At 38.5% G+C, this 27,334-nt stretch overlaps 1 protein-coding gene across 1 annotated transcript in view; it reads left to right on the top strand.

Moving 5' to 3' along the window:
- The window catches only part of SPAG16 (sperm associated antigen 16), a 379,082-nt gene that overhangs the window by 52,150 nt on the left and 299,598 nt on the right, over positions 1 to 27,334 (top strand). Inside the window, exon 10 of the mRNA XM_058028073.1 lies at positions 2,398 to 2,528. Coding sequence (XP_057884056.1) covers positions 2,398 to 2,528 — 131 coding nt within the window. The remainder of the gene's footprint in view (positions 1 to 2,397; positions 2,529 to 27,334) is intronic.

The following is a 27,334-nucleotide window of genomic DNA, read 5'->3' as shown; positions in this document are numbered from 1 at the left end:
GGGATTTTCTTGTACTGAAAAATGCAAGACTTTCTGTCACTTCTATTCAGAGAGCCTTGCCTTTCCTAGGCTTGCTTCACTCTGAAATGAGGAAGTCTGGTAGCATTTACTAGTTGTTTGTGTTCCAGAAAGTGAATGAAACAATTTGCAAAAAGCATGCTGATTTTATGCCTTTGTTATGTTATAATCAGAGTTGTTCAAATTTGTAAACCTTGAAAGGTAGAACTTTGTAAGACAAAGAGTACAGAAAGCTTCCAAGAGTTGCACTGACACGTGTTGGGACTATACTTACCTTTAGATAATATCTTAACTTAGTTTAGTGTGTGTGTAGAATAAATACAGCAGACTTATTGTAATTATTCCTAAATTTGGAAAAATCTGTAGATTTTTCTTGACTTAAATTCAGAGATTTTAAAGAATATTATGGCTGAGACACAGTCAGAACATGATATGCAGTTGTATAAAAATGTGGAACTTTAGCCAAAACCACATTCCTTGCTGCATTAACAATGCCAGATTACTTTATTCTTTATGTACTTGTACTTGACACATTTATTTCCCAATTCTGAACATTGCAGATTTATTACTTTTGGTTTTTTTGCAAAAGTAGGTCTCTTGCTAGTATCTGTGTTAAGCAAAGGATGACTGCTCATTTGCTCTCCATTGATGCCTCAGGTTTTAGCTTTTATATTTTTCAGATTCTGTACTGCTTCAGTGTTTGGGTCTGGGCTTCATATTAGGGGTTGGTGAGCTCTCTTCACAGAGCAGGGAGACAAAACAATTCCTTCTCTAGCTGGGGACCAAGGCCAAATGATCCAAATCTCAGGCCCAAAAGCATAAAAACAGGGACTGAAGAGAGAAAAACAAGAAGGATGGGACTGCATGGGCTGGAACTGTAATTGAACAATTAACTCCAATATGCAAATGGAGCAGAACTTATAAAAGTGAGAGACCCTGTGACTAGTTGTCCATTTTGTGATCATTTTGGTTCATCTTGGGTGTAGGCCTGGCTGGACTCTTGTGCTGCCCAAGGTGCATCCACTCAGCCCTTTTAATAAATCCCTGCTTTATTCTTTAACTCTGTCTGGCCTCTGCTCCAGGTCAGCCTTCACAAGGCATCACCATGATTTCCACATTCTGTCTTTCTCCCCATTCAAAGAATTAACAGTTGTCTGATATTAGTTCATATTGAAAGTCCCTACTGCTCCATGGATTTTGGAGTGCTTTTGTTAGGCTGTGTCTGTGATTGAAGCCACAGTCCACTGAAAAATATCTTCCAGGTCTTGGATCTGGAATAGATGTGCTCAGACTGATCATTAAGTCATTAGCTTAGTGATTTTCATAAGTTTGGCTTGGGTTAATACACCCTTGTAGGACAGGGTGTGGAGCTTCTGAAACTGAAGACAAACAGATATTCTTGTGCTGCTTTGTAGTTGTGAAATTTGCTTTATGCTCACTGCTGCAAATTATCAGCAAACAGGATGGCTGCTATCGAGCTTAGTGCAAACAAATAGTAAAAGACTTAGTGGTTATCCCTGCTGTGTGTGTGTGCTTTCAGATTAAAACACAGTGATTTTATTCCCTCCTTAATCTTAGTGTTTGATGGGCATTTTAAAGAGTACAGTGATTTCAGTCTCCTTTAAAGCTGCTCACAGCAGGATGTTTTAAAATGTTGCAGGTCTTCAGCAAACTGTGGTGTCTTGGAAAGTGGTTTTGTAATGGCTGGTGCAGTCCTTAAAATATATTGTGCACAGTTACCCTCGTTACATCCTTTAATGACAATCTATTTTTAATAAAGCTATTTAGCTTGGTTAATTAGAGCTAGTAGTAAATCTCCTAGTCTGCTGATTAATCTTAGGAAATACCTTAAACCACAGCAATGGAAAATGAGGCTGTAAATTAGCTACACATATTTTGACTTTTTATTGACATTATATTTATAAGAAAGGTCTTTTGAAGAATACAGCAGCCTTGCCTCTGGATGCAGCTCATGGAGCTAACCTCCCATGGAAAACAGGGATAGAAAACAAATAGGCCATGGAAAAATGGAAAATAACCCATGCTTTTAATCTTACTGAGGGATTTGATAAAAATCTTCCTTCCAAGTTCTTGTCCTATACTTTATGTCAGGCCACTTATCTTACATAGTAGGAATATAATTTGAAAAGAACTAATTATTAGTGTTCAGTTATTCTGCTTGAAGTCAGCTTTAACAGTATGTGTCAAAATTAATAAAATGAGGACAACAGTGATGTAAAAAATTAGGAAAATTGGATAGAAGAGAAAAAAGAGTGGAAAAATAAGATACATTTGTTTTTTCGAAATAGTAATATAAATAATACAGTGTGTGAAGTTATGCAGCATTTCTGGGAATTTGATAATTTTGTTTTTCTGCAGGATTCAGAGTTCCCTGTTGATGCTGAAGGAACCCTGTCCTTTGAGCATGCTAAAGAACAGACTCAGCCCCAGAAATCTGGACAGTATCAGCTGAGCAGCATTTTGAAAGTGCACGACCTCGCAGTGAGCTGGTAGGAACCCTGAGCAGTACATTAATTTTATTATGTACATGTGGAGTTTTATTTTTCAACAGGTCATTGAGAAACGTTTAGTGTAAGTAAATATCTGAAAAATTACTGGCAGCACTCAGGGGGCTTCCTCTCTGAAGGATAACAGAGTGGGAAAACTGATCATGAAATGCATTGGGAGTATAAGGACAGTAAAACACCTGGGCAGAACTTTACAGACTGAGATTTATCATTTATGTAGGAAGAGTGGGATTTGGTTAGTAGGTAAAAAAACAGAAATCAGAAATGACTGTTAACTCTGGTTCGACAAAACTGAATTATAGTGCTGAATATTTTTGCAATTTGTATTTGATTGTAGTTTATACCTCTGGGTCAAAAATCAGAAGAGTTTAAATTTAGATTGGCTTGTAAGCAATGACATTTCAGGGCTTGCTAGAGCTGCAGCTGAGGAAGAATAAACCTAAAAATATTAAAAAAAAAAAAAGTAAAAGTTCATAGTAAAGTTCTGACAATTCTGTTACATTGACTAGGTGTGAATATGTTTTTAAATTAATTTAAAAAATCTTTATACATTTAATACTTATAATGAAAAGGTCACTTACAGTTGCTTTGGTAACTGCCCACATTTTGCAGTAAATAACCACCACACTGCTCTGAGCTTTGGCCTCCATCAACAGCATTCTGCTTGGGCTCCCAGATGCTCAGTTTTGGGTTTCTGTCTGGTTTGCATAAGTTTCTCCCAAATGACATTGTCATATTGGTCTAAGCATGAAGGAGAGCTTGCAGCTGGTGTCTCTGTGCTGCTGCTCAGAGGAGCCTGTAGCAAATCCACCCAAATATCAGTGGGTTCTTTGGCTTATCTGAAGGACACAGGTTCAAGAATAGTGAGTGTGTAAAAAAATACAAACCAGAAAGAAAAGCAGTCTGGAGAAGGAAGACACTTCCACACTGGGCAAGATTTTCAGTGGATCAGGTGGGTAAGCATCCAGCTGTGGCTCTTCAAGGCTGCAGCAGCACAAGCTGTTGGTGTATCACAGGCTCAAGTCATCATTTCCTTGTTAAAAGTCTGCCTTTATCTGTAGAGAAAGCCAGGTTTCAGTTGCAAAGTACTTCTGAATGTTGTTACAAACTACTTGTGAATCTAGAAGTATTTTATATGTAATTAAGTCTTAGAAGCTCTGGTATAACAAAATTTTTCCATTATTTTGTAGCTGAACAGCAGCAGGTAAACATGGTCATGTAAGACTATTCCTTGTTTTCTTTCTCTTTCTTGAATTATATTTTTATATCATTTCTGTAGATCCTTCTATGCAGTGTTTCTCATTATTGCTAGAGATACTTAATGTGCTGAGAAATTGTAAGTATTCTTTGCAATTTATAATTGGATATCACACCTTAAGGATACAGTGCCACTTCAGCAAGTAATTTTCTAAAGTAAAAATAAATTGGATGTCCTTAAACTTATTTGGAAACACTTTAGAACTTGCTTGGAGAAACAACAACTATACTGAAAGAAACCTGCCAGAGAGGATGTGGGTTTAGTTTTATATACTGCAAATATGATGTTGACTTTCATGTAAATAATGTTCCTTTAAAGAAAGTGAGAGTCTGGGATAATGCTCTGAAATTCACTGAAATTCTTCTTTTAAAAAATGTGATCATTTATAATAAGGTAAAGAACAAAAGAATTGTAGGATGTGCTTGAAAAAATATAAACAAAGCAACTGAACCTTCTCCATTTGCTTAAAAAAGTCTCTGCGTACATTGAAGGGGGTGTAGTTACTACATGTGTATCTATATCTGAAAAAAGCCCTTAAAACATTTAAATGAACAAAAATTATTTCCTATATGTATACTGCTACTTAAAATCAGCCTTTGCAAGTGCTGGAAAAGAGAGACTCTTTTTTTTCTTGGTACTGCTAAAGGCTCTATAGCAGCCTGCTTTGCCTTTTTTTTGACAACATTTCCTACAGTAATTTTTTGAACACACTCCTCAATTTCAAGCAAATTTGACATAGGAATAACAGACTCAGCAAGTCCTGAGGCTCCCAGGACTGTTCCAAGAGATCAGATCTCTGTTGAAGAAAGGGTCAGTTTTAGGATCCTGTTGGCTGCAGGTGATTGAGAACTCAGAGAAAAGAGAAATTGCAAATTTATGGGGTAAGAGCTGCAAATGGAGCTCATACCTTATTAGATGCTGTAGGATCCAACCGCATGGCACACAGGTAATGCACACAGAGCTTGGATTTTTAGTTTGGCACTGCAGCTATTCAGTTCTGAATCTAGTTTTCCAAGAGGTTATTAAATGCACAAATCAATATTTTTCAGAGAAGAATGACTTAGATTAAATTATTTGTGTAGGGAATTAAATAAAAATAGCCTATCTAAAGAAATTCCAAACATTCACTAAATGTTTTTCTAGTAATTATAATTGTATATCTGATTTTACAGACACAAGGGGAAATTCATATGCACTAGATGAAAATTAAGTTTTTCTTGTAGTTCATAGGATAGATGGAAAACATTCTCTTGACTTATAAGACCAGATTTTTCTCACCAGAACCAGTATATCAAAAGGGCAGAACAGAATCTGGTTTGTGTATGGGTGTTACTGGGTTCTTCTACATTTCCATAGAAACTGGAGCACCTGCAAATCCAAATTCACATTTTGCACAAGCTCACATACATTAGTTCTTCAGACCTTCATCAGTATTCATTGAAATGCATCTTAGTGAAGGGGGAGGAGAAATCCCTTGGGAAACCATGTTTATTTGCTGCTAAGCTGAATGATTCCCACTTCTCAAATCATCTCACAGGCATTCCTTTTCTGCATTAAATCCACATTGCTCCAGTGTCCTTTAAAATATCCTGCTGAATCTTACTGTGCCTACCAGGACTGTACTAAGATCTACAGTGACTAAAGGATCTTCCTTAATCTTACTTGTCCACTTTCTTCTCACTGGCTTTCTGCATCTTTGCTTGAAGCTTTTGTATTGCTTCCCACAAAAATTACCTCTGCAGTCACCACATGCAATGCTACATCTGTCATGGTTTATCTTGTCTTCACTTGGGAAAAGAAAGGTGCCCACAATAACAGTATTCAGGGCATTTTTTAATGTTTAGCACAGTTGGAAACCAGGAAAATGCCAGGAATTAAGGTGGAGAGATGATTACCCAAGAGGAAGCTGAAAAATAAGCAGTAATCATCTAGGCTGTTTTGGTAATTTTTTAAGATGTAATGGTCTTCTTTTCCTCTTTACTCCCTTTCCCCTTTGCTTTTCCCCTTTTCCCCATTCCCCTTTCCCTTAGAGATTCTGTGATTCTATATTTTAAACTGATGTTTTACCTACTGGTGTACAGGCATAAATAGGAAATGTATATTGTTCTTATTTACATGTAACCTGATGTTCTCAAATCCTTTATCCTTCTTTGACATTTTGTAAAATAAAAAGATAGAAAATTGTTCTAGTAAGCACAGTGCTTCCTAGAGCAATGCTCTAATGCTCTGTCTAGGCACAGTAAAAATAGGAAGGTGGAGATAATAGTAAAGAAAAGCAAATACAAAATGTTTAGTGATTATCTCACATTTCCTGATTGGCCCAGGAAATAAAGATAACTTTTCAATTGGGTCTAATTCATCATTATGTCTTACTAGACTGGTTTCCCCTATTTTTTATCAGTAGATTCCAGAGAAGATTTTAAAAGCTTATCTCCTTGGGAACCATGCAAATTGACTTGTGGCATAAAATTGTGTAACTGAAATTAAAGGTACAGTCTTGTAGAGCCTTGTGCCAAGAGATGAAGGTAGGAAAGCACTGCAGAACCCTGGAACCTTTTCAGAGGAGCAGAGTTCATATTTCCCACTTTTTCTCCTTAACAGCTGAGCACATATATGCACACAGATGCACATCCACATCACACAGAGGAGCCAGCTCTGCAGGGCAGAGAATCCTTTGAGTGTTGGCATGAGGAAATTTGTTGGAATTAGATTATAGCCTGAAGTTCTGCTGCAGAATGGGTGGTGTTGGTGTGCACTGACTTTGAGAGTTCCACTTGCATTAGATAAAAGTGAAGTTTTCCATTTACTTGGTAAGGTGGGGAGGCACAGGGAGTTTCACACACAGTGTGTGTGTTAATTTAAATATGTTTTAAGTGGGTTTTTTTCACACACAGTGTGGGAAGAACAAGGTGTTTTGTTCTGTTGGTCAGATGTCACACTTGCTCTGGACTATGTTTTGGTCCTTTCTAGACATAATTGCCTGTTTTCTTTTTCATTCTCAGACTTTATCTTTCTTAGAGTTCTAGAGTTAAGTAAGATCTACTTGTGGGAAGAGCAGGACATTGAAATTGTGTTGTGTGTAAACAAAGTAGCAGAAGTAGCACAGCTGATTTTTAAGCAAACATCTTGGTGGTTCTTTTTTTTGCCGCTCCTCTTTGCCAAGAGCTCTGCATGAACATCTCAGAGCAGCTTTGCCATGGTCTGTCTTGTCACTACCCTTGATTTCCTTCCCTGTGATGCCTGCAGAGTTCTGACAACAGCCACCCTGATGGTTTGCTGAGTCTGCTGCCTGTCAGGCTGACAAATGTTGGCGCCTTTTTTCCTGTGTTCTGCCCATTTGTTTCCATCTCTCTGTTGCCTTAGAGCTGGGGAAGTAATGTCATTTTCTTCTCTCTCTGAGCAATGCCAAGCAAAATAGGGTCTGTCTACCAAGAGGTGATCAGTCATATGGATCTTTGTGTCCTTGTGTAACACAAGGGAGGAAAGAGGGTTCAAAGTCCAGAATCCATGAGGAAATTTCCTGTTGAAGAGTTTACTGAGGTAAAAAAAAATCCTTACTAATTATTTAAACCCTCTTCTTGCCTCCTAGGGCATTAGGAAAGATTTTTTTTTAAATTAAATTACATTTTTCCATTAACAGTAAAACTTTTTAATTGTGCCATCATATGCTGATTTCTTGCATGAGTAGCCAGAGTGAATTGGAGATTTGCATTAGCAACATGAGCTGCTGCTTAATTTTCCTACAGAAATTATACCTGCTTTTAAAGGAATATTACATACAGGCATCTCTCATGTGAGGAAAATCAGAGAGAGATAGGGCTGCTCAGCCAGGAGAAGAGAGGGCTCAGGGGCAGATCTCATCCATCAGTGTGCACAGATATTGAAGGGAGGGTGCTAAAAGGTGCCCATAAACACACACATTAGTATGTATAAATTCAATTAAGTCTAATAATACTCACAAGTGTATTTATGCTGTTAATTTTCACATCTGCTGAAGAAGGGTAGAGTTGCAGAATTGGATTTTTATGTGTGCTGAAATATTCAAAGACTCAATTTAGCCTCTTTTGAACTATTCAAATTGTGTGTCTTTTCAAAAACAAAAGCAATATGAGTGGAAGCCTGGGTTAATCTTTATCTCCTTCTATATATGACAAGAAATCTCTGATTCTCATGTTTTATTTTCATCTCTCCATTTGATCAGCCTTTGAATATAGTTAAGAGAGTAGTGTTAGAGCTGGTTAAATGTAAAATTAACAAGTCACTTAGTGCATTTTCCATGGCACAAGGGACAAAACCCAGCAGCTCAGCTTGGATCACTTTGACAGATCAGTCTGTACACTTGCAGTAAGGGTTTTTCATGATGTTTTAAACATTTAACTTTCCCAGATAAACCTGTCAAGTCTTTTACCATCAAATTAATGTTATTAATAAATTTTATCTCTCTCTCTCTCTGCCATATAGCAAATTCAAGTACTTTCCTTTGAAAAGTTCTTGCAATTAATGCCTTTTTTTCCCCCCATGACTGGCCTTTATGAGTAGCATGAATGTGTGTTTAAACTGCACATGAAATTCTCACCCTTCTGCAAAGAAAAAGTGATAAATAACCCTAAAGCCTGCAAGTGTGGGTACACTCCACATCACTTACAGAGGTTGGGAAGAATATTTGTGTGTGGTGTTTGTGAAGTCGCCAGGATGAGGTGAGAGATGAGAATCTGAATCCAAGTTCTCAAGAAGGCTGATATGATATGATATGATATCATATCATATCATATCATATCATATCTATATAATATCATATCTATATCATATCTATATCATATTATATATATCATATTATATTTATATATCATATATATCATATTATGTTATCTTATATTATATTGCATTGATCATATCATATCACATCATACTATATTACATTACAATTACATTACAATTACATAACAATTATATTACAGTTGTATTACAATTATATGATATTATAATTATATTATAGAAATGCTCTACTAAAACTATACTAAACTCTAGAGAAAGGATACATCAGAAGGCTAAACAAGAATGATAATGAAAGCTCATGACTGATTCCTCAGAGTCCAACACAGCTGATGGTGATTGGTCATTAATTAATAACAATTCACATAGATCCAATTAAGCATTCACCTGTTGGTAAAGAATCTTCAGGCCACATTCCCAAGGAATCAGATAAATTATTGTTTTCATTCTTTTCTGAGGCTTCTCAGCTTCCCAGGAGAAGAAATCCTGGCAAAGGGATTTTTCCTAAAATATCATGGTGACAATTTGCGTGTGCCCTGCCAGCCTCATGCATGTCCTTATGTGCCCAGCAGTCCTGTGAGACAGCATTATCCTCTTGTGGAATCATTCCTGCTAGATTGCCCAAGTGGAAGATCCAGAAATTAAATTCATGTCTTCCAAGTCACACTTGAGTGCTTTAACCCTCCATGGCAGAGTAGCACTGTTTTCTATACAAATTAAGTTAATTTCTGTCTGCATTAAGGCCCATGTTGTAATGGAGGGATTGTTCCACAGACTTATTGTGCAGCTCTGCAACAGCTTGGACACAGTTTATGTGGAGGGAGCACTCAAGAGGAAAATGTCAGAAGCAGTTTAGCTCCCTGTAATGCAGTTTAATAGAGAGGAAAAGTGAGTTCTCCGTGAATAATCAGTGAGAACTGTGTGGCTCACACTTGGATAAGCTCTGGGAGGCCTTGCTGCCCTGGCAGGAGGAATGCAGAGCTCCTGGCTCCAACCCTCTCACCCTCCTTTGGAGCTTTTCCCATCTAATACAGCAATCAGAGGGGAAGTGAATGGTTCCCTTGGCTCCACCTTTCCTAAATGTTCCTTTGTGGTGGTGTTCACAGGGGTCCCAAGACCAGGGAAGAGATGAGAATGTTGACTCCATGTTTCAGAAAGCTGATATGTTATTTCATGATATATTAAAGCTAAACTAAAAGAATAGAAGAAAGGATTTCATCAGAAGGCCAGCTAAGAATAGAAAAGAATGATAACAAAGGTTTGTGACTGACCGAGACAGTCTGGACAGCTGGGCTGTGATTGGCCATTAATTATAAACAACCACATGAGACCAATCACAGATGCACCTGTTGCATTCCACAGCAGCAGATAATCAATGTTTACATTTTGTTCCTGAGGCCTCTCAGCTTCTCAGGAGAAAAAATCCCAAGGAAAGGACTTTTCATGAAACATGTCTGTGACATTCCTTCCTGTTCATCTCTATAGCTTTGGGCTCTCAGAGTCTTTAGAAGCCTTTTTGTTTTTCATTAGGTCTGACTGCAGCTCTGGCCACCAGGGATGGCTCCTGAGGGAAGGCCTTGGCAGGAACAGGCACTTGGAAACCATAGGAGCAGTAATCTGAAGGACAATCTCAAGGCACGTTGTGTAGTTATGGTGAGAAGAGCTGGGTATCTGTAATTTTATTAGTGAACAAACATCTTTACCAGAAAAAAAAGGACTATTTTTAGGCAGGGTCAACAGAGGGAAAGAATATAATATATTTTCTTTTTATTAGCTATCTTCATAGTTATTGAGCAGATTTTGCAGAAGAAGTGCTTGTTTGCAAAAGAAAAGATTGTAAAAAGATATGGTTATAACTTTATAGAGGCTCTTGTGTATTCTCCATAGAGCCAAAGGTGTGATGCCTGGCAACTGTCACTCTGCTAAATTGTTTGGCTTTTGCTGGTTCTTCCCTATAGTTTGTGGACAGAAAAGGGCTGATTAGACTGGGTTAGTAATTTTCTGATAGGTATTTAACTGAAAGCAATCATCTTGTGGTGATCTGACTATTCTGGGCTCCAAATGCACTAAAACCTCAATATTTAATGGACATGAGAAATGCTCTCAGGTACAGGATGAGGCTGTTGGGGTGTCCTGGGCAGGGCCAGGACCTAGACTGGGGATTCCTGGTGGGTCTCTTCCAACTCAGGATATTCTATAATTCAGTAATTCTATATTGAACAGATGTAATATATTAATAATAAAAGAAATCGTTTTGACACTTGTCACATGGGCTGATACACTAACCAAAGACAGTTTAAAAATAAGTCAACTTTTAAATATATCTCAGGAAGTGTGAACAAGGTGTTGAGATTTTCTTGAAATGGAGTATACTTGTGAACTTTAAAAGGATACTAATTAGCAGGTGGGAATTCATATAATGGGATTTTTTTTTCTTTAGAAAAGAAAAATGCTAAACTTTAGGATTTCTAGAAGCTGAATAATATGTGTCATGACACTTCTTTCACTTTGATACAATTCTAAATAATTATCCACAAGATCCTCGTTGAAGTTGCAATACTGAATTTTTCTTGTAAACTTAAAAGCCATTTACATTTTTTATTATATATTTACACCCATTCAGAACTCCTATTTGTCAAGAATACTTTCTTTAGGATGGTTCAAAGTTTTGTTTTGATTTCATACACCACTTTTTACATTTTCTGGTACTTGGCAATGAATTTTTCATGTAAAGAAATACATATCTTTGGGGAAAGTAAATTTTTATAAAAGTAGAGTTTGTAGGCAGTCACAGCAAGATGTGAGTACAATTAGCCCATAGATGAGTGGTTTGTTTTCTGGGAAAGTGAGGAGCATTGTGGACTGGTTTTCCTGAGAATCAGTGTTCAGGAATAATGTATTGTGGTAGAAAGAAAGGAAGAGGAACATAATAAAAATGAACATAATAAGATAAGGCCAAGTTAAAAATATATTCTAAATAGAAGTAACTTACATAAATACAAGAATAATGCATAATGTTCAAAAGTCATCAGAGGGAATATGTAGGGTTGCTCTTGCTGTACTTTAATAAGGAATTTTACTTGCCAAAGCATTTAATACATTGCAATTAATACCATTAAGCACTTTTCATTCTTTGATGCTATCCTGTAGAAATTGTAAACTGATTTATTAATGCTTATGGTCTTCCCTTATTCTCAGTCTGACCTATGAAAAGTTATGCATGTATTACAAACCTGCTGTTCTAATGATTCTGTACTGGCTGGAGTAATAGAACCTGAAATCACTGCCACTCATTTGTAGACCAGTTCCATAAGCCAAATGTAAAATCACTGAGGGTTTAGAGTATTTATGGTTGCAGAGATTTAGAGATACAGCACTAACACAGAGATGCATAAAGGTGGCAGTTTCCATTTGTGTACCTCTATTTCCTAATCCCTGTGGCTTGGGAAATCTCGTATCAGTGCTTTATCTTCCAGGGTGTTAATAGCTGTTGTTTTTAAAAAAATCTTCTGTAGATTTTTTGCTATATAAATATTTTTAAGTGAGATTTTCAGTAATTAAAATGAGCATAGTACTTGAACTATAGTAGCTGCAGTGTCTCTGAAGGAAAGCGAGATAAATATAAGAAATTTAAAGAAGAAAGTGTAGGTGTATTTACTCTTGTTTGAGTGAGTAACTACACAGCTGGCCAGAAGGAAAAGAATTATTAGATTTTGGGCAGACTTGCTGCGTTGTTGAATAAAAGTTCCTAAGTACAAAAGAGCAATAAGGAGAAATACCTGTGAAAGATACAAGAATAATACCAACCCTCTTAGTGATGATTTCCTGTTTATTCCATTCTGATTTCAAAATTTCCTTCATGGTAAATTCTGAAAACATCACTGTTGACACACTTGGAGCTATGCACCCGGTAAGACTGACAGAAAAAGTAAAACTTGAACTCAGTCTGAAAGGTGAAGTTTTCAAAATGCTTAAAAGCATGTTCAAGCCTCATGGGAAGAGAGTGAATTCCTGTGGGTTTCCCCTGAAATGTTGAAGCTGAATTTTAGAGGTTTGTTGGCCTGTGCACACCACAATTCCCTCCATGTTCCTCTACTTGTGATTTCAGTTCCTAATCTTTCAAAAGGATCTCCCTGGAGAATTTCCAGCACAAAAAACCTTCCAAATAGAATTGGGCAAGAAATCAAGTAGAGAATCCTGTATATTCTGAGTGCTTGGCCAATGTCTGCCTTTCTTTAAAAACACTTTTCAGTAGCTTCACTTCTGTAGCTGATGCTCATTTTTCTAGAAGTATTTTAGGCCAGGATGCCTATTTCTTGCCACAGTCAGGAGAACTTGGAATGGCCTACCAGTACCAGGAATTCAGTGATAGACTCTTAACTCTTGGTTTTGATGGCGATGCCATAAAATCGAGGGGCTGGGCATTGTCTGCAGTGGTGCTTCTGTTCTATTCCCCCTGGATGCCAGGAGGAGGATGTGTCCTTGTGCTGGAACAAGTCCTTAGGAGCTGATGGAAGATGCATGCCAGTGGTGAGTTGTGGTTATGGGTTTATTTACTGGATAGACTTTAATTGCTGCTGTTATGATTAGTTAGGACTGGTGAGCAGCATCATTAGAGTACACTGGTTTGTGTTTTTTTGTTCTGTGCATATCAGGTAAGGAGTAAGAGATCCCTAGCTAGGGATTTGGGAGCTGTGAAAGGGAGCAGATGTATGGCAGCAATAATCTTACTTGAATATTTTCACTAATGCTCAGATTTTCAGGGGCTGTGACTTCAGGGACAAACTTTCTGTATCATGTAAGTGCCCAAATTCTAATTCTGATCCAGCTTTCAGCAGCTACTCTGCAGGTGTATAAACAAACATCCATACTGCAGAAGAGACCAATTGTCCTATGGAGACTCAGACAAAATGATTACATTTCCCTGGGGATGCTCAGCACATTCTGAAAACTTCATTCCAGTTGTAGATGTTGCTAAGACTTGAAAATCTGTGGAGTTTTTAGTTCAGTCTTAAGCTAAATCATTAAATTCCTATTAACATTTTTCTATCATCAAAGTAGGACAGATGAGGTGAGTAACAAACTGCTTCTGTCAAATGAGACAAAAGACTGTCTTGATTTTGATTTTTCACTAATTGATACTAAATGGTAGAATGGTCCTTGCCAGCTTTTCTTGGATCTCTTTCTTTCCTTGTTTCAAACCAATTAGATTTATAACTCTTAACTTATAACCAAAACAGAACTGATGGAGATTTCAGTTTCTGGGCCCTGGGATGTAAATGTTGGCATTTGAAATAACAATGTCACCCAGGTGAATGTTTGTCTAAGACTGTGATCATCCTTGTTTCCTTTTGAGAGCTCATAATCATGGAAGTTAATGGACTGCAACACTGGAAATTGTTTTTACATTTATCAGGGCTATTTCCAGACTGAACTTCTGTTGATATTTATTTGTTTGGGTTTGTTTTTTCCCTTAAAAATAAAGCCATCTGTGTGTGAAATGGCATGTTTTAGGCACAGTGTCCAAAACAAAACAAGTTTGTTTTATTAAAATTTATGGATTATAGTTTTCCATATAGCTGCAGACAGTGTTTTTTTTATCTTGCTTTGTTTTTGTACTTTGATTTTAAAATTCATTCATAAATAGAGGCTATTTTGAATATTCTCCATTAATTTCTTGTGTTAAAATGAGCAAGATTGAACTTTGCTAGAAAGGGAGGTTCCTTAATTGAAATGTTGTCATGCACTGGACAGAGAACTGGTGGAGTAAGCATCCCACACCATCACTACCTCCCTTTAAAAGATGTGTGGATGTGGCACTTGGATACATGGTGGCCTTGGCATTGCTACCTTGGTGGTGGCCTTGATCTGAGAGGTCATTTCCAAACTTAATGATTCCATAATTCAAATAATTTTTTGGGTGTATGAATGCTGATTATTTTTTAACTTCTTCTTCTCATCAGTAATTGAAATTTTGTCCTTCCTTCTTGGTGTTTGGGTAACGTGGGTTAGGGTCAGTGTGTTGCTCCTCTTGTTTTCCTGCTCATTGTGGCATTGCTGCATTTTGATAAATGAAATTGCTATTAAATGGTGTGTGCTATCCCTCATGGAACCACAGCAATGAACCCGTTCTGATTTATTTATTGATCTCTTTTGTAGAGTAGTTACAGTTTCTTTCTGAGCTTCTTTCAATTGAAATATGTTTGGAGTTTTAAACTTAAAATCAATGAAGTCCCCATGCTTCTGTTTGGTATTTGTTTGCTTTTTCATATGTTTGAATTATGGATTGAAACTGCTGGGAAATCAAGCCTCATAATTCTGCTAACCAACTATAAATCAAACTCTAAGACAACTTTAAGATGTTCAGTAAAACTTTACAGGAATTGATGCTGCCAAATGCTGTAGTGCTTCTCCAAGCACTGCTATTCTAACATAGCCTTCTTATACAAATATCTGGTTTAGTAAAATATGTGCATATTTATATCACTGCTTTCAAAGGCAAAAGTACCAGCAGCCAGAAATGAGCAGCACTACTTGCTCACATGATGGGGAATTTCTCTAGTGCAGTTTTGTAGTTTTTCAAGCTAGATTCATATCACAGAATCCCAGGATGGTTTGCGTTGGAAGGGACCTTAAAGCTCATGTTGTTCCAACTCCTGCCATGGGCAGGGAGCTTTTCACGGTCCCAGATTGTTCCAAGCCCCACCCAACCTGGCCTTAGACACTTCCAGGGATGAGGATTAGATGGTAATTTTAGATCTTGTGGATGGTACATCCTTTAGAGTTCACAGTACTAACTGCATTTTCCCTGGCTGATCTTTGGGGGAGGCAGGGAGGCCAGAAAATTCTTTTTGTGCTGTGAACAGTGTTTAAATGGATCAGCTACCTCTCAGGAGAGAGACAGTGGCAGGGGAAGGACAAATGAGACAACAGCAAATGAAGGAAGATTGATGGCCACTTGGAGAGTTTTCTGTCTAAAACTGACTTCCTTGCACTTCTGAGCATTCAGGGCAAAAATAGAAACAAAATATGTTGTTTGAATGCTGTAACCTGATCTAGTGGCAAGGAAACATCCATGAAACTCAGTGTGCCTTAAAAAATGAAGCAGTAAAGTGTGGTTTAATAGTTTTTGGGGTCTGAATTTAATTCACTAGCTAATAATGACATATAGGCTAGCATGGCTTATATGAAAATTGGTGCCTTCGATACTGAAATGTCCTTCAACCCCATTTTGTGTTGCATGTGGTTATAGAGCAAAAACCACTCTGGTGGATGGTTCAGGCAGTTCAGGCATTAAAGATATCCCAATGTGTGCCATTCCTGTCATAATGGAGCACTCTAACAGATGTGATGCTCTGTGGACTTTAAGCTTCCTGGACAATGAAGTGCTTCAACATGCTTTTCATGTGAGTATGTGTGCCAAGGTCTGCAATACTGCAGTCATAGTTCCATTATGCAAGATGAAGTGTATCTTTGGGGAAAGGACCAACACAAAGAGTTTTTATTCAAATGTAGATAAAGAAGTACTGAAAATACTTCATAGAAAAGTGAAGTCACAAGAGAGTCCAAGCAAAAGAAAATGGAATGTAACATTGTGGGAGTATTCAAGGCTTTTAAAGTCTTCAGGTTTGTTTTTGTTAGGTTGGCTGTTTTTTTCTTGAAAAGAAGACATGTTTTATCTTTGACACATAGGGAAATAAAAATTTTTGGGTTTGGGCCTGATTTTTGCATTGAGTTTAGAATTGTGTGACCTTGCAGTTGGGAACTTTGGACAGAAATGGAACTGGGTTGTGCACAGTCATGCTTGGAGGGGTGTGGGGAGAAGGACAAAGGAGGAGAAGACAATAAAATATGTCAGTTGGTACAGTTTGAGTAGAACAAAGATGGCATAACTTGGATAGTCATTGAAACTTTCTGAGGGTGATTTTTGATGAGTTAAACAGTAGGTGCCAAGTCTTTACAAACAATTTCTAATCCATGAGCATCCTCAGCCTGGTTTTATGTTTAAACAATGCACTACTCGCCCTTGTTTGCTTCCTCATCTCTTTAGGGTTGGATATTACCATCCTTCAGTATCACTTCTTGAGCTCTTCATCCTCTTTAGATCAATGGTGGTGTAAGATTAACTCTGTTTCTGTAGCAGTTGAGACAGATTGAACAAAATGCTCTCTAAAAAGCAGGAGTGAGAGAATGGGAGCACAAAGTCCATATGGAAAGGACATATTGATGGAGCAGTTTATCACACAGTAACAGTTATAACTTAGGTTAGAGCTCTAGCTCTGAAAGGTTTATTATGTGTAATTGTGATAATAAATCATTGTAAATTTCCCTAGCATTTAAAATGATTTTTAAATACCATACTTGTGTAAGCTTTTTTGTAAGTCCTGTGGGAATTATTTAATGTTAAACTGAGGATTTTGGCGTTTTTAATGAGCTGGGAGTACGTGCAGAGTGTTTTGGCAGTATTTCAGTTTTTGTAGATTACTTGGATCTGTTAATTAATACAGCCCTTTGAGACCTTTTTGTGAAAATTAATGGGTTCCCTGCAGAATAACATTCCAAATGCTGGAGATCTACAAGACTTTGGAGACGAGTGCTATTTTAAATTATGCCAGAGTTTACTAGATTAAACATTATCTGTTGATGTGAGAAGGACAGAAATTCACAAGAGGCATGCTAAATATAAAACACTTTTTTTCCCTTCCTTATCTATGCAAAATATATTAATTATAGAATTTTTTGATAATATGAAGATTAAGAAATAAATAAGTGTGAGGGTAACATTTAAAAATAAAAGAGGAACAATATTTCCAAGAAGTGAAGCACTCCATGAATCCCTTTAGGGGTTGTTTTCCCCCTCCCTATACATCTGGCAGTCTTCATGCCTTAGACACAGGAGTTGGATCTGCACTGGTTTTGAGCAGACTGACACTGGAGGTGTTTTGACCAAGAACCTGAGCCTGTGTTAGCTTGGGAGAAGTGGGGTTCTCCCCCTCATGTTTAGGAAATGTAATGGTCTAGGCTTCTTTGACCTCTCTGTGGCATCAGTATCTTTGCAGGAAGGTGCCTGTTTTGAACCATGGCTTGAATTAGCTTTCTTTACCAGCCATCAACTCAGCAGTGTGTGAGGAGGAGCAGTGCCAGCAGGTCAGGGAGTGATGCTGCCCCTCTGCTCAGCCCTGGGAGGCACCTCTGCACTGCTGTGCCCAGCTGTGGCATCATCAGGACAGGAGGGACATGGAGCTTCTGGAACAGGGCCAGCAGAGGCTGCAGAGATGAGGAAGGGCCTGGAGCATCCTCCAGGTGAGGAGAGGCTGAGGGAGCTGGGGCTGTTCAGCCTGGAGAGGAGCCCCAGCAGACAGGAACCTCATCCCTGGGTGTCCCTGCGTGCAGGGAGGGCTCAGAGCAGGGCCTAGCAATGGCCCACCAGGAATGGGCAGGGACTGATGCTCAGGAAGCTCCACCTGGACAGGAGGGGAAGATCTTTTCAAACAGAGACCAGAGAGGTGTGGAGTCTCCCTCACTGGGGATATTCCAGACCCATCTGGACACAATCCCGTGCCCTGTGCTCTGGGATGACCCTGCTGAAACAGGAGGTGGGACCAGATGAGCCACTGTGGTCCCTTCCAGCCTGAGCCATCCTGGGGTTGTGTGATTAAATAGATGGTGAATTGTTGATCTGATCTTCATGATGATTCCCATTACAGTAACTGTGCCTTGATCTGTGCTCTCATCACTTCCAGCTGTTCTTCTCTGTTGTCTTTGGAGCAATCTGTTGTGGAGTGTAAGCTGGGATTTGTTGACACACAGATAATATCTGAGCAATGCTGCGAGGCACATCTTACAACAGATCTTACACATCTTACATCTTTCCAAGCTTATATTCATTACTTCTGCTATGTATTGTCAATTTGATATATTAATTCTCCTGGTCTTCTATTTGTGTATCATTTGGAAGTTTTTTGGCTGAGTCTTGCTGTTTGTACTCCACAGAGGTGGTTTTGTTTTCATTCTTGATGACGCCAGTGTTTGTATGGGATTTGTGTCACACACTCCAGTCCATTCCAGTCTAACTCAGAATGAAGTTTGAAGATACTCACCCCCTCTTCTTTTTGCCTTTCTACCTGCTGATAACTTTTCTGTTGGGTAAAACATTTTTCCATGGTGTTTTTTGTTTGCTTAGGGGTTTTGTGGGGTTGGTTGGTTTGTTTTCTTTTTGTTGGTCTGTCCTATTTGGGGGAAGCCACATTGAACAGATAAAGGGACTTGAACAGTTTAATTTACTCATCCTTTATTTGTGATCAAGTGCTTCTCTTTCAGTTGCTGAGGTCAGACCAGCTCTGAGACAGCATGGTGCTGTTCCTCAGAGAAGGACAAGGAGCAGGGCTGTAGGTGCCTGTAACAAGTGTAAGCACCTTATTAAAATCAGAGGGAGGTTTGAGGGGATTTTCAGCACCTCAGCATTAATTTTACACTAGGAGCTGCTCTTTGCTGTACCCTTTCTGCCTTTGAAATTGAGTTTTTTGCTATGCTTTAGAGCACACATTGATGGATGCTTTTCAGTTTGAAAGTTATTCTTTCTAGATAAAAGATAGCCCAGCTCAGCCAAGGCTGCATTTGTGGGAATGAAGTCACATGAGGCTCCTCTCGGGTGCTGTCAGTAACACTCATTACTCCTTTAATTTAGAACTGTGGTCTAGCTTTTATCACCAAATTTAGAATTTAATTTGTGTGTTAACTTTGATTTTGTGACCCACTCATACCATCAGCAGAACCTCTCAGCCGAGTGAAGGATTTCAAAATAATGACCCCAGTCTTAAGCTTGATTTAGGATGTTAATTTGCTGTGAAATTCACATGTTTCCAACCCTTTTACAAGTCTTAAATACCTCCTGCTTCCCGAGTGATGTGTTCTTTTGCTGAGTGGCTGACTGACAGTTCTTACCCCGAGTGAAAGGGACAATCAAGGGATACTTTTTTCTGGGTCAAAAGGCAGCAGCTTTAATACAGTTCTCATTCTATGCTGTTACAAGCCCCACCGAGTGTCTTCTTATTGCATTTGAAAGTAATAGAATAGTGTTAGTGGATGTGATTGGATGGTAAATGAAAGCTCTTTCATTGTAAAAATTGGGTGTTCAAGGCATTTAGGAGCTTCTGTGAATTAAATGGCACCAAAGGTACATGAGAAATCTCAGCTTCTTGTCCGGAGAAAATGGAAAAGCTTACAAAGTTCAGGTGATGAAATGCCTGTTAACAAGATGGCTTAGGCTGTACAGACATTAGTTTTTGCTTTCTGAAGATTTATACAGACTTTCTACAAGGAATCTCATGCCTGTATAATGGGAGTGTTTGTTTGGAGGAGAAAAATAATGTTAAATGCATTATAATACTTACTGTTATGTAAGTACATTAAAAGGTAAGTAACCCCAAGTTTTGCACCTGGAGACCTCTTGCAGGTGCCTGTTACTTTTGAGATGGTGACAGCAGCTTTAGGAAGCAGGAGAGTTTGTTCTGTCAATCAGCAGGAGCAGAGAAGATGCAATCCCCTAGGAATTGCTCTCCCACTTATGACCTATAAACCCTTTAAATATCAGAGATTATTTTGCAGTAAGCCACTTCCAGTGTTGGTGATTCTTATAATGCTGTGACAAGCTTCAGGGGTTAGCTTGGGTTCTTCCCCTTTTTGTTGGTTTAAGTCTTACTTTGTGTGACTGAGTATGTGACCAAACACAGGAGAATCCTCTTCTTTGGTAAAAAATCAACAACAAAAGAAACTAATAAAAGAAAGCTGTGTGGAGAGCCATTCAAAACCAGGAGAATGTTCAGGATTTTTTATTTCCCCTGTTTGCTTTTAAAATCTATTATTTTAATATGACTTTATGTTTGTAGAACCAGACAGCACTTCTGCCAGCAATTCACTTTAGCTAAGGACTCTTCACAGTGTTTGATATTCAGACCTGCATTTGTCACTTTAGCAGTCTTTTATGTTCAGATGACATCTCCTCTGGCTTTTGCTTTTTTGTTCTATTGATTCCTTTAAGCACTTGATGTATTTTTTTTCTTCTTTTCCCTCCATGTGTGTAAACATTCTTTAGTTTCTTATGAATTCAGGTTGTATTTTAATCTGTGGAGGTGTTGGGGTGGTTTTTTTACCTTTTCTGGGTCAGTTTTAGAAGGCTGTGTTGGTGTATTGATGTGTTTCATAAAGGCAGCTGAATAAAGCCCAGCAGTGTTCCCTGGCACTCAGAAATCAGTGTAATTGCAGTTTGGAGCAGAGTGCCAGGACATTGGTGTGCTGTAAACCCCGTGACTTCCCAGAGAGTGACCCAGTCCCATGACTCCATTGCAGCACTGGTACCTGAGGCTGCAGGTGATGAATTTCATATGCTAGGAAGTGGATATGTGAAAATCTATTTACCCTTTAACTCCTGTTTTTAATCTGTTTTCATTCATACTGTTATATAGAACATGGATAAAGGTCCTGTAGAGCTTGGCAGTGTGACCCTTTCCTTCCTTAACTATTCTTTGTAGGGCTGATGTTTAAATAATGCAGTCATACAAAAATAATACAATCTAATTTAGGTTTTTTATAGAGAAATCACCTAATTTTTCATTTCTTATGTAAACCTCTATGCATTCGAGTTTTTAAACATGTGTATAATAACCTTTTTCAACAGCTGTTGCTGGATTTAACAGTAGGAATTTGACTGTACACATTTCATAGTTAAGTAAATTAAATGGGATTTGGAATACTTCACTAATGGAAAAATCATGCAGTTCTTATTGAAAATTTGTAAAAATACACGTTTCAGTTATGCCAAGCTTTCATTTAACAACTCAATGCCTTTCTGCTCACCCCAAAGGCAAAAACTCAATGACAGATGATGGCACTGCAGTCACCTCTTGCTTTATGTCGTGCCATTATCAGCATTTTATTCAAACCCACTGACATTTCTTGCATGGTGCAATAACCTCAGTCAGCAGGAAATGCACAAAATAAATAATTGCAGCTTCTCCATTAGCATGGCCTTGCTCACTTTTTGCTGCAAGTGGAGTGGGATGAGAAGAATTAATGGAGTCACAGGCAAAGGCCCCAGAGCAATAATGATTGAGGGATATTAAATTAACAAGTAATTGCATTAAATTAAAGTCACAGTCCTGTCTTAATCCACAATACATTTCTTAGAGCTGAAGTGGGGCTTTCTGTGTTTCTCTTGCTCTTGGGGAATGGAAATCTTGAATAGATCTTCCACTGCTCTGCAGTGTGGCCTTACCTTAGGAGGAGCTTCTTCCCCCCTCAGGCAAACAGGGAAGGAAGGAAATTGGGAAGGAATGTGCAAGAAACTTGTTCATGATGAGTAATAGGATTCTGTTGGCAGTATTCATGTTTGCTACTTTTATATCCTGGAGAAACAGAGACTTAGGAAATTATTTGATGCGTGTGGTTTTTATGCATTTACTGCACTCACTTGATAAATCAATGGCCACATAAAAATGAGAATAGTGAGAAAAGAGAGATGATGTAAAGTGCACAAATAGGGAGCAGCTGGTCTGTGAATCCCACATTTATTGATGCTGGAGGATCCATGGGATGAAGTTATTTTTATTGCTGTCAGAAACATGGGAAGGAACTGGAGTCAGCGTTCAGTCAGTGACAAGATGGGTCTGTATAGAGAATGAGGCTTTGTATATTCCTCTGCTCCTGGAAGTGCTTTTGTTTTCTCATGTTCCATATTCTTACTGAAGTATATCAGTAATGGTATCTCTATTTTTCAAATACTGGAATTTTTATAAGATTTCTTTCTAAGGCAGAACTGTAAAGTGAAAGAAAGGAAACAATTTACTAAAATACAGCAAGTAAAGGTGACCTCCCTTCAAGAACTTTAGCAGTGTCTGCCCTGTGCCTGTGAATGCTTCTATTGATGCATTTTGATGAAAAGCAGGTCATGTTGGCTTTTTAGATTTTTGGCAGAACATGCCATGTTGACCCACTCCGGGTTATTTTTTTAAAAAAATCAGGTATTTCTGTTTCTTGTGATGTAGTAAAAATTGTGTTGCTGTTCTAGTGAAGTCAGGTGATACCTTGTGGAAGTTTAGTTTTGAAAATAATTTCCTTATGATTCCTTCTGCTGTCTTGTGTCTAGGATTGAGAAGTAATCAGAGTTGCAGGCTCAAAATCTGCAGGGTATGTGGCTGTATCTTGGATGTCTTCAGAGCTTACATGAAGACATGATGATGGTTTTTCAAAAATGAAATTATGGTTTTTCAAAAAATGAAATGATGGCTTTTAAAAAAATGTGCAAACAAGGAAAAAATCTGAGAAACTCTACATTTCAGTACCAGTGCATCTAAATTCCAATTACTTCAGGGACTGGAGCTGGAATTTTCAAAGTTTGCATTTGATATCTCCTAACTGTTGAAATGGGTATTTTGAATTTATGGGCATTCACTTGCAGAAGTGATGTTGTTTCCTTTCCATGCCTTCTCATCATGTAACATTCTTTAAATTTTATGCAGTAAGTAAAAACTGCAGGAACTCTATAAAGTGAAACTTTTAAAGATTTATTTGAAGGTTTTGGTGTTACAACATAAATACAGCATCTGTGGCACTAATATTTTCTTGAAAATTGGATTCAATTACCATGTGGGTTTTATCAGCTGCTAAATGTAATTATTTTCACCTGCCTTGAGGTGGCCTAAACTACTTGATTTTGTTTTAAATTAAAAATAAAAAAGTTAAGCTGAGTCATGCCTCAAGCTGTTAGCCTTTAACAATCTTTTGGCAGCAGTGAGCCAGAGGAAAATAATTTGTACACTAAAACTGATGGTGCAGGAGGCCTGTGGCATGTAATATCAATGAAATATCATTCAGAACTGCAGGGATTTCCTGCTAGGAGCCCCAGCCATCAGAGCAGAACACAGAAACCCCATCAGGGGCATCTACAACCCTGTTTCTTCCTCAGTCTTGTTTCTTGTTCAGTGCCATGGACTTTGTCTATAAAAAACATGAAAAAAGGCCTTTTGTGGGATTAAAAGAGCAGCCTGTCACTTCAGCTGCTGCAAAGATGAGTGATGAAAATGAGCCTGAGTGTGCTTTGCATTCAAAGGCTTAAGGGAATAATGACCAAAGAACATCTGCTAATGTGACATAAAAGATGAAATTTCTGGTTTTGAACAATCCAGACAGTGGAAGGTGCATGGAATGGAATTACTTAACAGTGAATGATAAAGCCATGTACAACCACTCTGAAGGGCCAGAGATTAAATGTTCTGACCAAAAAGACACCAATTAAAGAGGGAAGGGAATATGAACATTCCTTAGAAGTAGGCATATTAATCACTAATAACTCAGCAAAAGTCACTGATCTTACTCCAGCCCCAGTTCTGTGTCTGAGGCATTTCAGTGTCTCTGAGGAATAAAGGTGGCAAAATCTGGTGTGTGATGTTGAATAATAAAAAACTTGGTGAAGGCTGGTTTAAAAAAGCACCTTTAAGCTGATTTTGTTCTCAGACTCAAACTTAGTTTTCCAAGGAGTTGGGGGAACAAGTTTCTATCCTCCCTCTTTTCACTTTTTGTATGGCTGCTGAGGTTCAGAGGGGTGGGATGCTTGGTTGTATTTCCTGCTATATTTCAGGTTGCTTTCTATGTATTTTTAAGGCAGCCTTTCTTTCTTGCTTATAATAATATGTCTAGACTGTCTAATCTTTCAGATATGAAAATCTTAGTGTTGCTCCTCTTGTATCTGTGAGATCTAGCTGAATTAGATCCAAATGTTAGGCTGTGCTACAGCTCTGTAGATCAGACACAAGGACAATTGTGAACCTGGCATCGTGTACAAATGTTCCTTCCAGACTAAAGGCCAACTTTTGGAAAAGTGATCCTTACTAAATGTAGCAAAACATGCATTTATGCTTTAATGCTTGACTTGAAGAAGATTTCCAGGTACCACTTTTGAAGTTGTTCCGCTCATCAGGATTACAGTGGAAATCTGTAGGCACACAGTTTGTGATAATTGGGAGTGGGGCTGCAGCTGAGCCTGATCCCCAAGGATTGAAAGTCCCTACTGCTCCATGGATTTTGGAGTGGCTTTGTTAGGCTGTGCCTGTGATTGAAGCCACAGTTCACTGAAAAATATCTTCCAGGTCTAGGGGCTGGAGTAGATGTGCTCAGACTGATCATTAAGTCATTAGCTTAGTGATTTCATAAGTTTGGCTTGAGTTAATAGCACCTTGTAGGACAGTGCAGGGTGTGGAGCTTCTGAAACTGAAGATAAACAGATATTCTTGTGCTACTTTTTGTAGGCACAGAGTTTGTGGTGGTTGGGAGTGGGGCTGGCCCAGCCTCATCCCCAGTGGGCACAGCTGTGCAGGACAGGTGAATGCTGTTGAAGGGAACGAGCCATGGAGTGCCCAGGGGCACTGACCAACCACCAAAGGGAACAGAGGGCACACAGGTGCAGGGCATCAACAGCAGGGGATAAAAGGCTGGGCTGAAGAACAAGAAGGGCAGATGCTTGCAGCCTGCTGAGGTGCCCTGGTGTTACTGTGTGTGGGCAGTGCCTGAAGCCTTCTGAAGAGGTGAGGTGTTACTGTGTGTGGGTAAATGCTTAAAGCCTTCTGAAATTGTGTGGGGATGCTCTGTGCATGGTGGTTGTCTTTACTATGACATATGCTGCAACAGAAATCCTTTTGCACAAGGTGTCAACAATTTCATTTCAACTCCAAGTTGTTTTTTCTGTTACTCCTTTAGAAATGAGAACCAGGGATGTGACATGTGGGCACACCTTCAGTGCAGCCTAACTGAGGGAACTTGGGAGTTGCTGGTGATCCAGAGCCCAAGTTCTGAGCCCCAGTCAGAGAGTTTCTGTTTGTAGTGGAAGTGAGGAGTATTTTTGCTGAGCTGGCTTGGTTATAGTTAAAAAAGCCTGGGTGCTGCAAAATTACCACAAGGTGTAAAATGCCAGCCTAAACCTTGATCTTGAGGAACATGGCTTGAGTAATGTAACTTTCTGTCCCAGGCTGAAAGTATTTCCTGTTTTTCATGCTGATGTGTGTACCTTAAAATGTTGTCTGGAAGTTTTATGTGTAGAGCTGTGTAGTCATTTCTGGAGTCCTAAAGTAGCCTTGCTTAGTTCACTTGGAGTGTGCTTTAAAGGCATATTTGACTAGAGAGCACTTGTTTTAAGGAAAAAAAAAAGGCATGATGAGAGTTGAACTGTGTGTTGTACATGCCAGTACTCTAAATTCAGTTCCATAACTCCATGTGTGTAATGATTATGAGCAAATCACTATTCTTCAGAGTTATTTTTGACAAAAGAATGATGACCTTAACTCAGTACGGAACATTTAGGCTGTTCTCTATTGACAGAAAATCAATTAGAGTCTTTAATTATTTTTGTACAGCTTTTGAATGACGATGTGTGAATAAATGTGATGATGTGGGTGTGTAGTAGAATGATACCTTCGTGGCAATGGTAAGAGTTGGACAAACTCATGTCCTGGCTTTATCTGTTCTGGAACAGCAAACTAGCAGCACCACACTAATCTGTTCCTGTAATTTCCACAGCTTGTTTATGGAAATATGGTAAGACTTTAATGTTAATTTTTTTTTTTTTTGCTTATTATTCTCTATGGGAATTCATTGCTTTCTCATGAGAGAAGAATTGGGGTATAAAGCAGTGTTTCTCCTTAGGAACTAGACTTTCAAGAATAGGTTTTCTTTCTTTATAGTAGTATAGCTGCACCTTTTCTTCATCACTGGTATTTTTCTTACCTCAGAATTGGGCCCAGGGGGATAATTTTTCAAAATGGCAGAGCTCATTTCAAATGTTTGTGGTGTCATTGGTGATAGTGCTCCACAGACCTAAAAACGGCATCTTTGTCCTGCTTTAATTGCTATCTATATCTACTCTGTCCTCTATTCTGTAGCTCCTTTTTTCAGGGTGGAATGACCCCATGTGAGTGGAATTCTCTTAAATTCTGCAACCAGTGGTATTGTATTTTCAGTTTCCTTGTGCTTTATGCCATCAGGCCAGTTCCTTTTTAATTTTCATTGCTCTCCTATCTGATAAGCAAGTTACAGCAGGTGAAGTCCTTGATTCCCAAGTCAGATGCTGTAACCAGCAAAGCTTGCACCTGTGGAAAAGCAGGGCATGCTCACAACTGGCTTGCAAAATCTGAATTGTTTATTGACCAGCTCTGCATCCTGACCCAGTGGCAGGTGAATTTATAATGCTTACATGCTAAGAAAACAGCTTATGTTTTGCACCTCTGGTTTCACTTCTAGCAATATCTGTCTACCTTTTTGTTTTTAAAATGTGTTTTTATCCATGCTGGCAAAATTTTCATGGTCGCAGTGAGGCTTCAGGTTTTTCCGGTTTTCACCTTCCAAGTCAGGAGTTCAGCTCTAAAGATAGCAGGAGATGTAAGGCTGAGGAGATAGGCAAGGCAGACTTAATTTGGTTTTACAAGATGCATTTTTTACCATATTTTAAGGGAACTTGTGGATTTTCTGTGGTGTCCCAAGCACGTCTTTTTGTGAAGCTCTAACTGTTCTCCAATTGTCAGGATCAGTTCTCTCAGTTCAGAAGCTTGGTAGTTTTCAATGCACCTGCACTTTGGTATCATTAGAGTGGAGTTACTGAAACTGTAAAATAAAATTATTTCCTATTAGCCTCTGCACAAGTGTCTGAGTTGAGAACAGAAAAAGCTAAAAAGGCTGGGAAATGCTGTAGTTGAATAACAGGTGTTTGCAGTGA

Source organism: Melospiza georgiana, chromosome 7, assembly GCF_028018845.1.
Source record: "Melospiza georgiana isolate bMelGeo1 chromosome 7, bMelGeo1.pri, whole genome shotgun sequence".
In the NCBI taxonomy this organism is placed as follows: Eukaryota; Metazoa; Chordata; class Aves; order Passeriformes; family Passerellidae; genus Melospiza; species Melospiza georgiana.
Note: the sequence above shows the minus strand (reverse complement) of the source record. Positions and strands in the feature narration are given on the sequence as shown.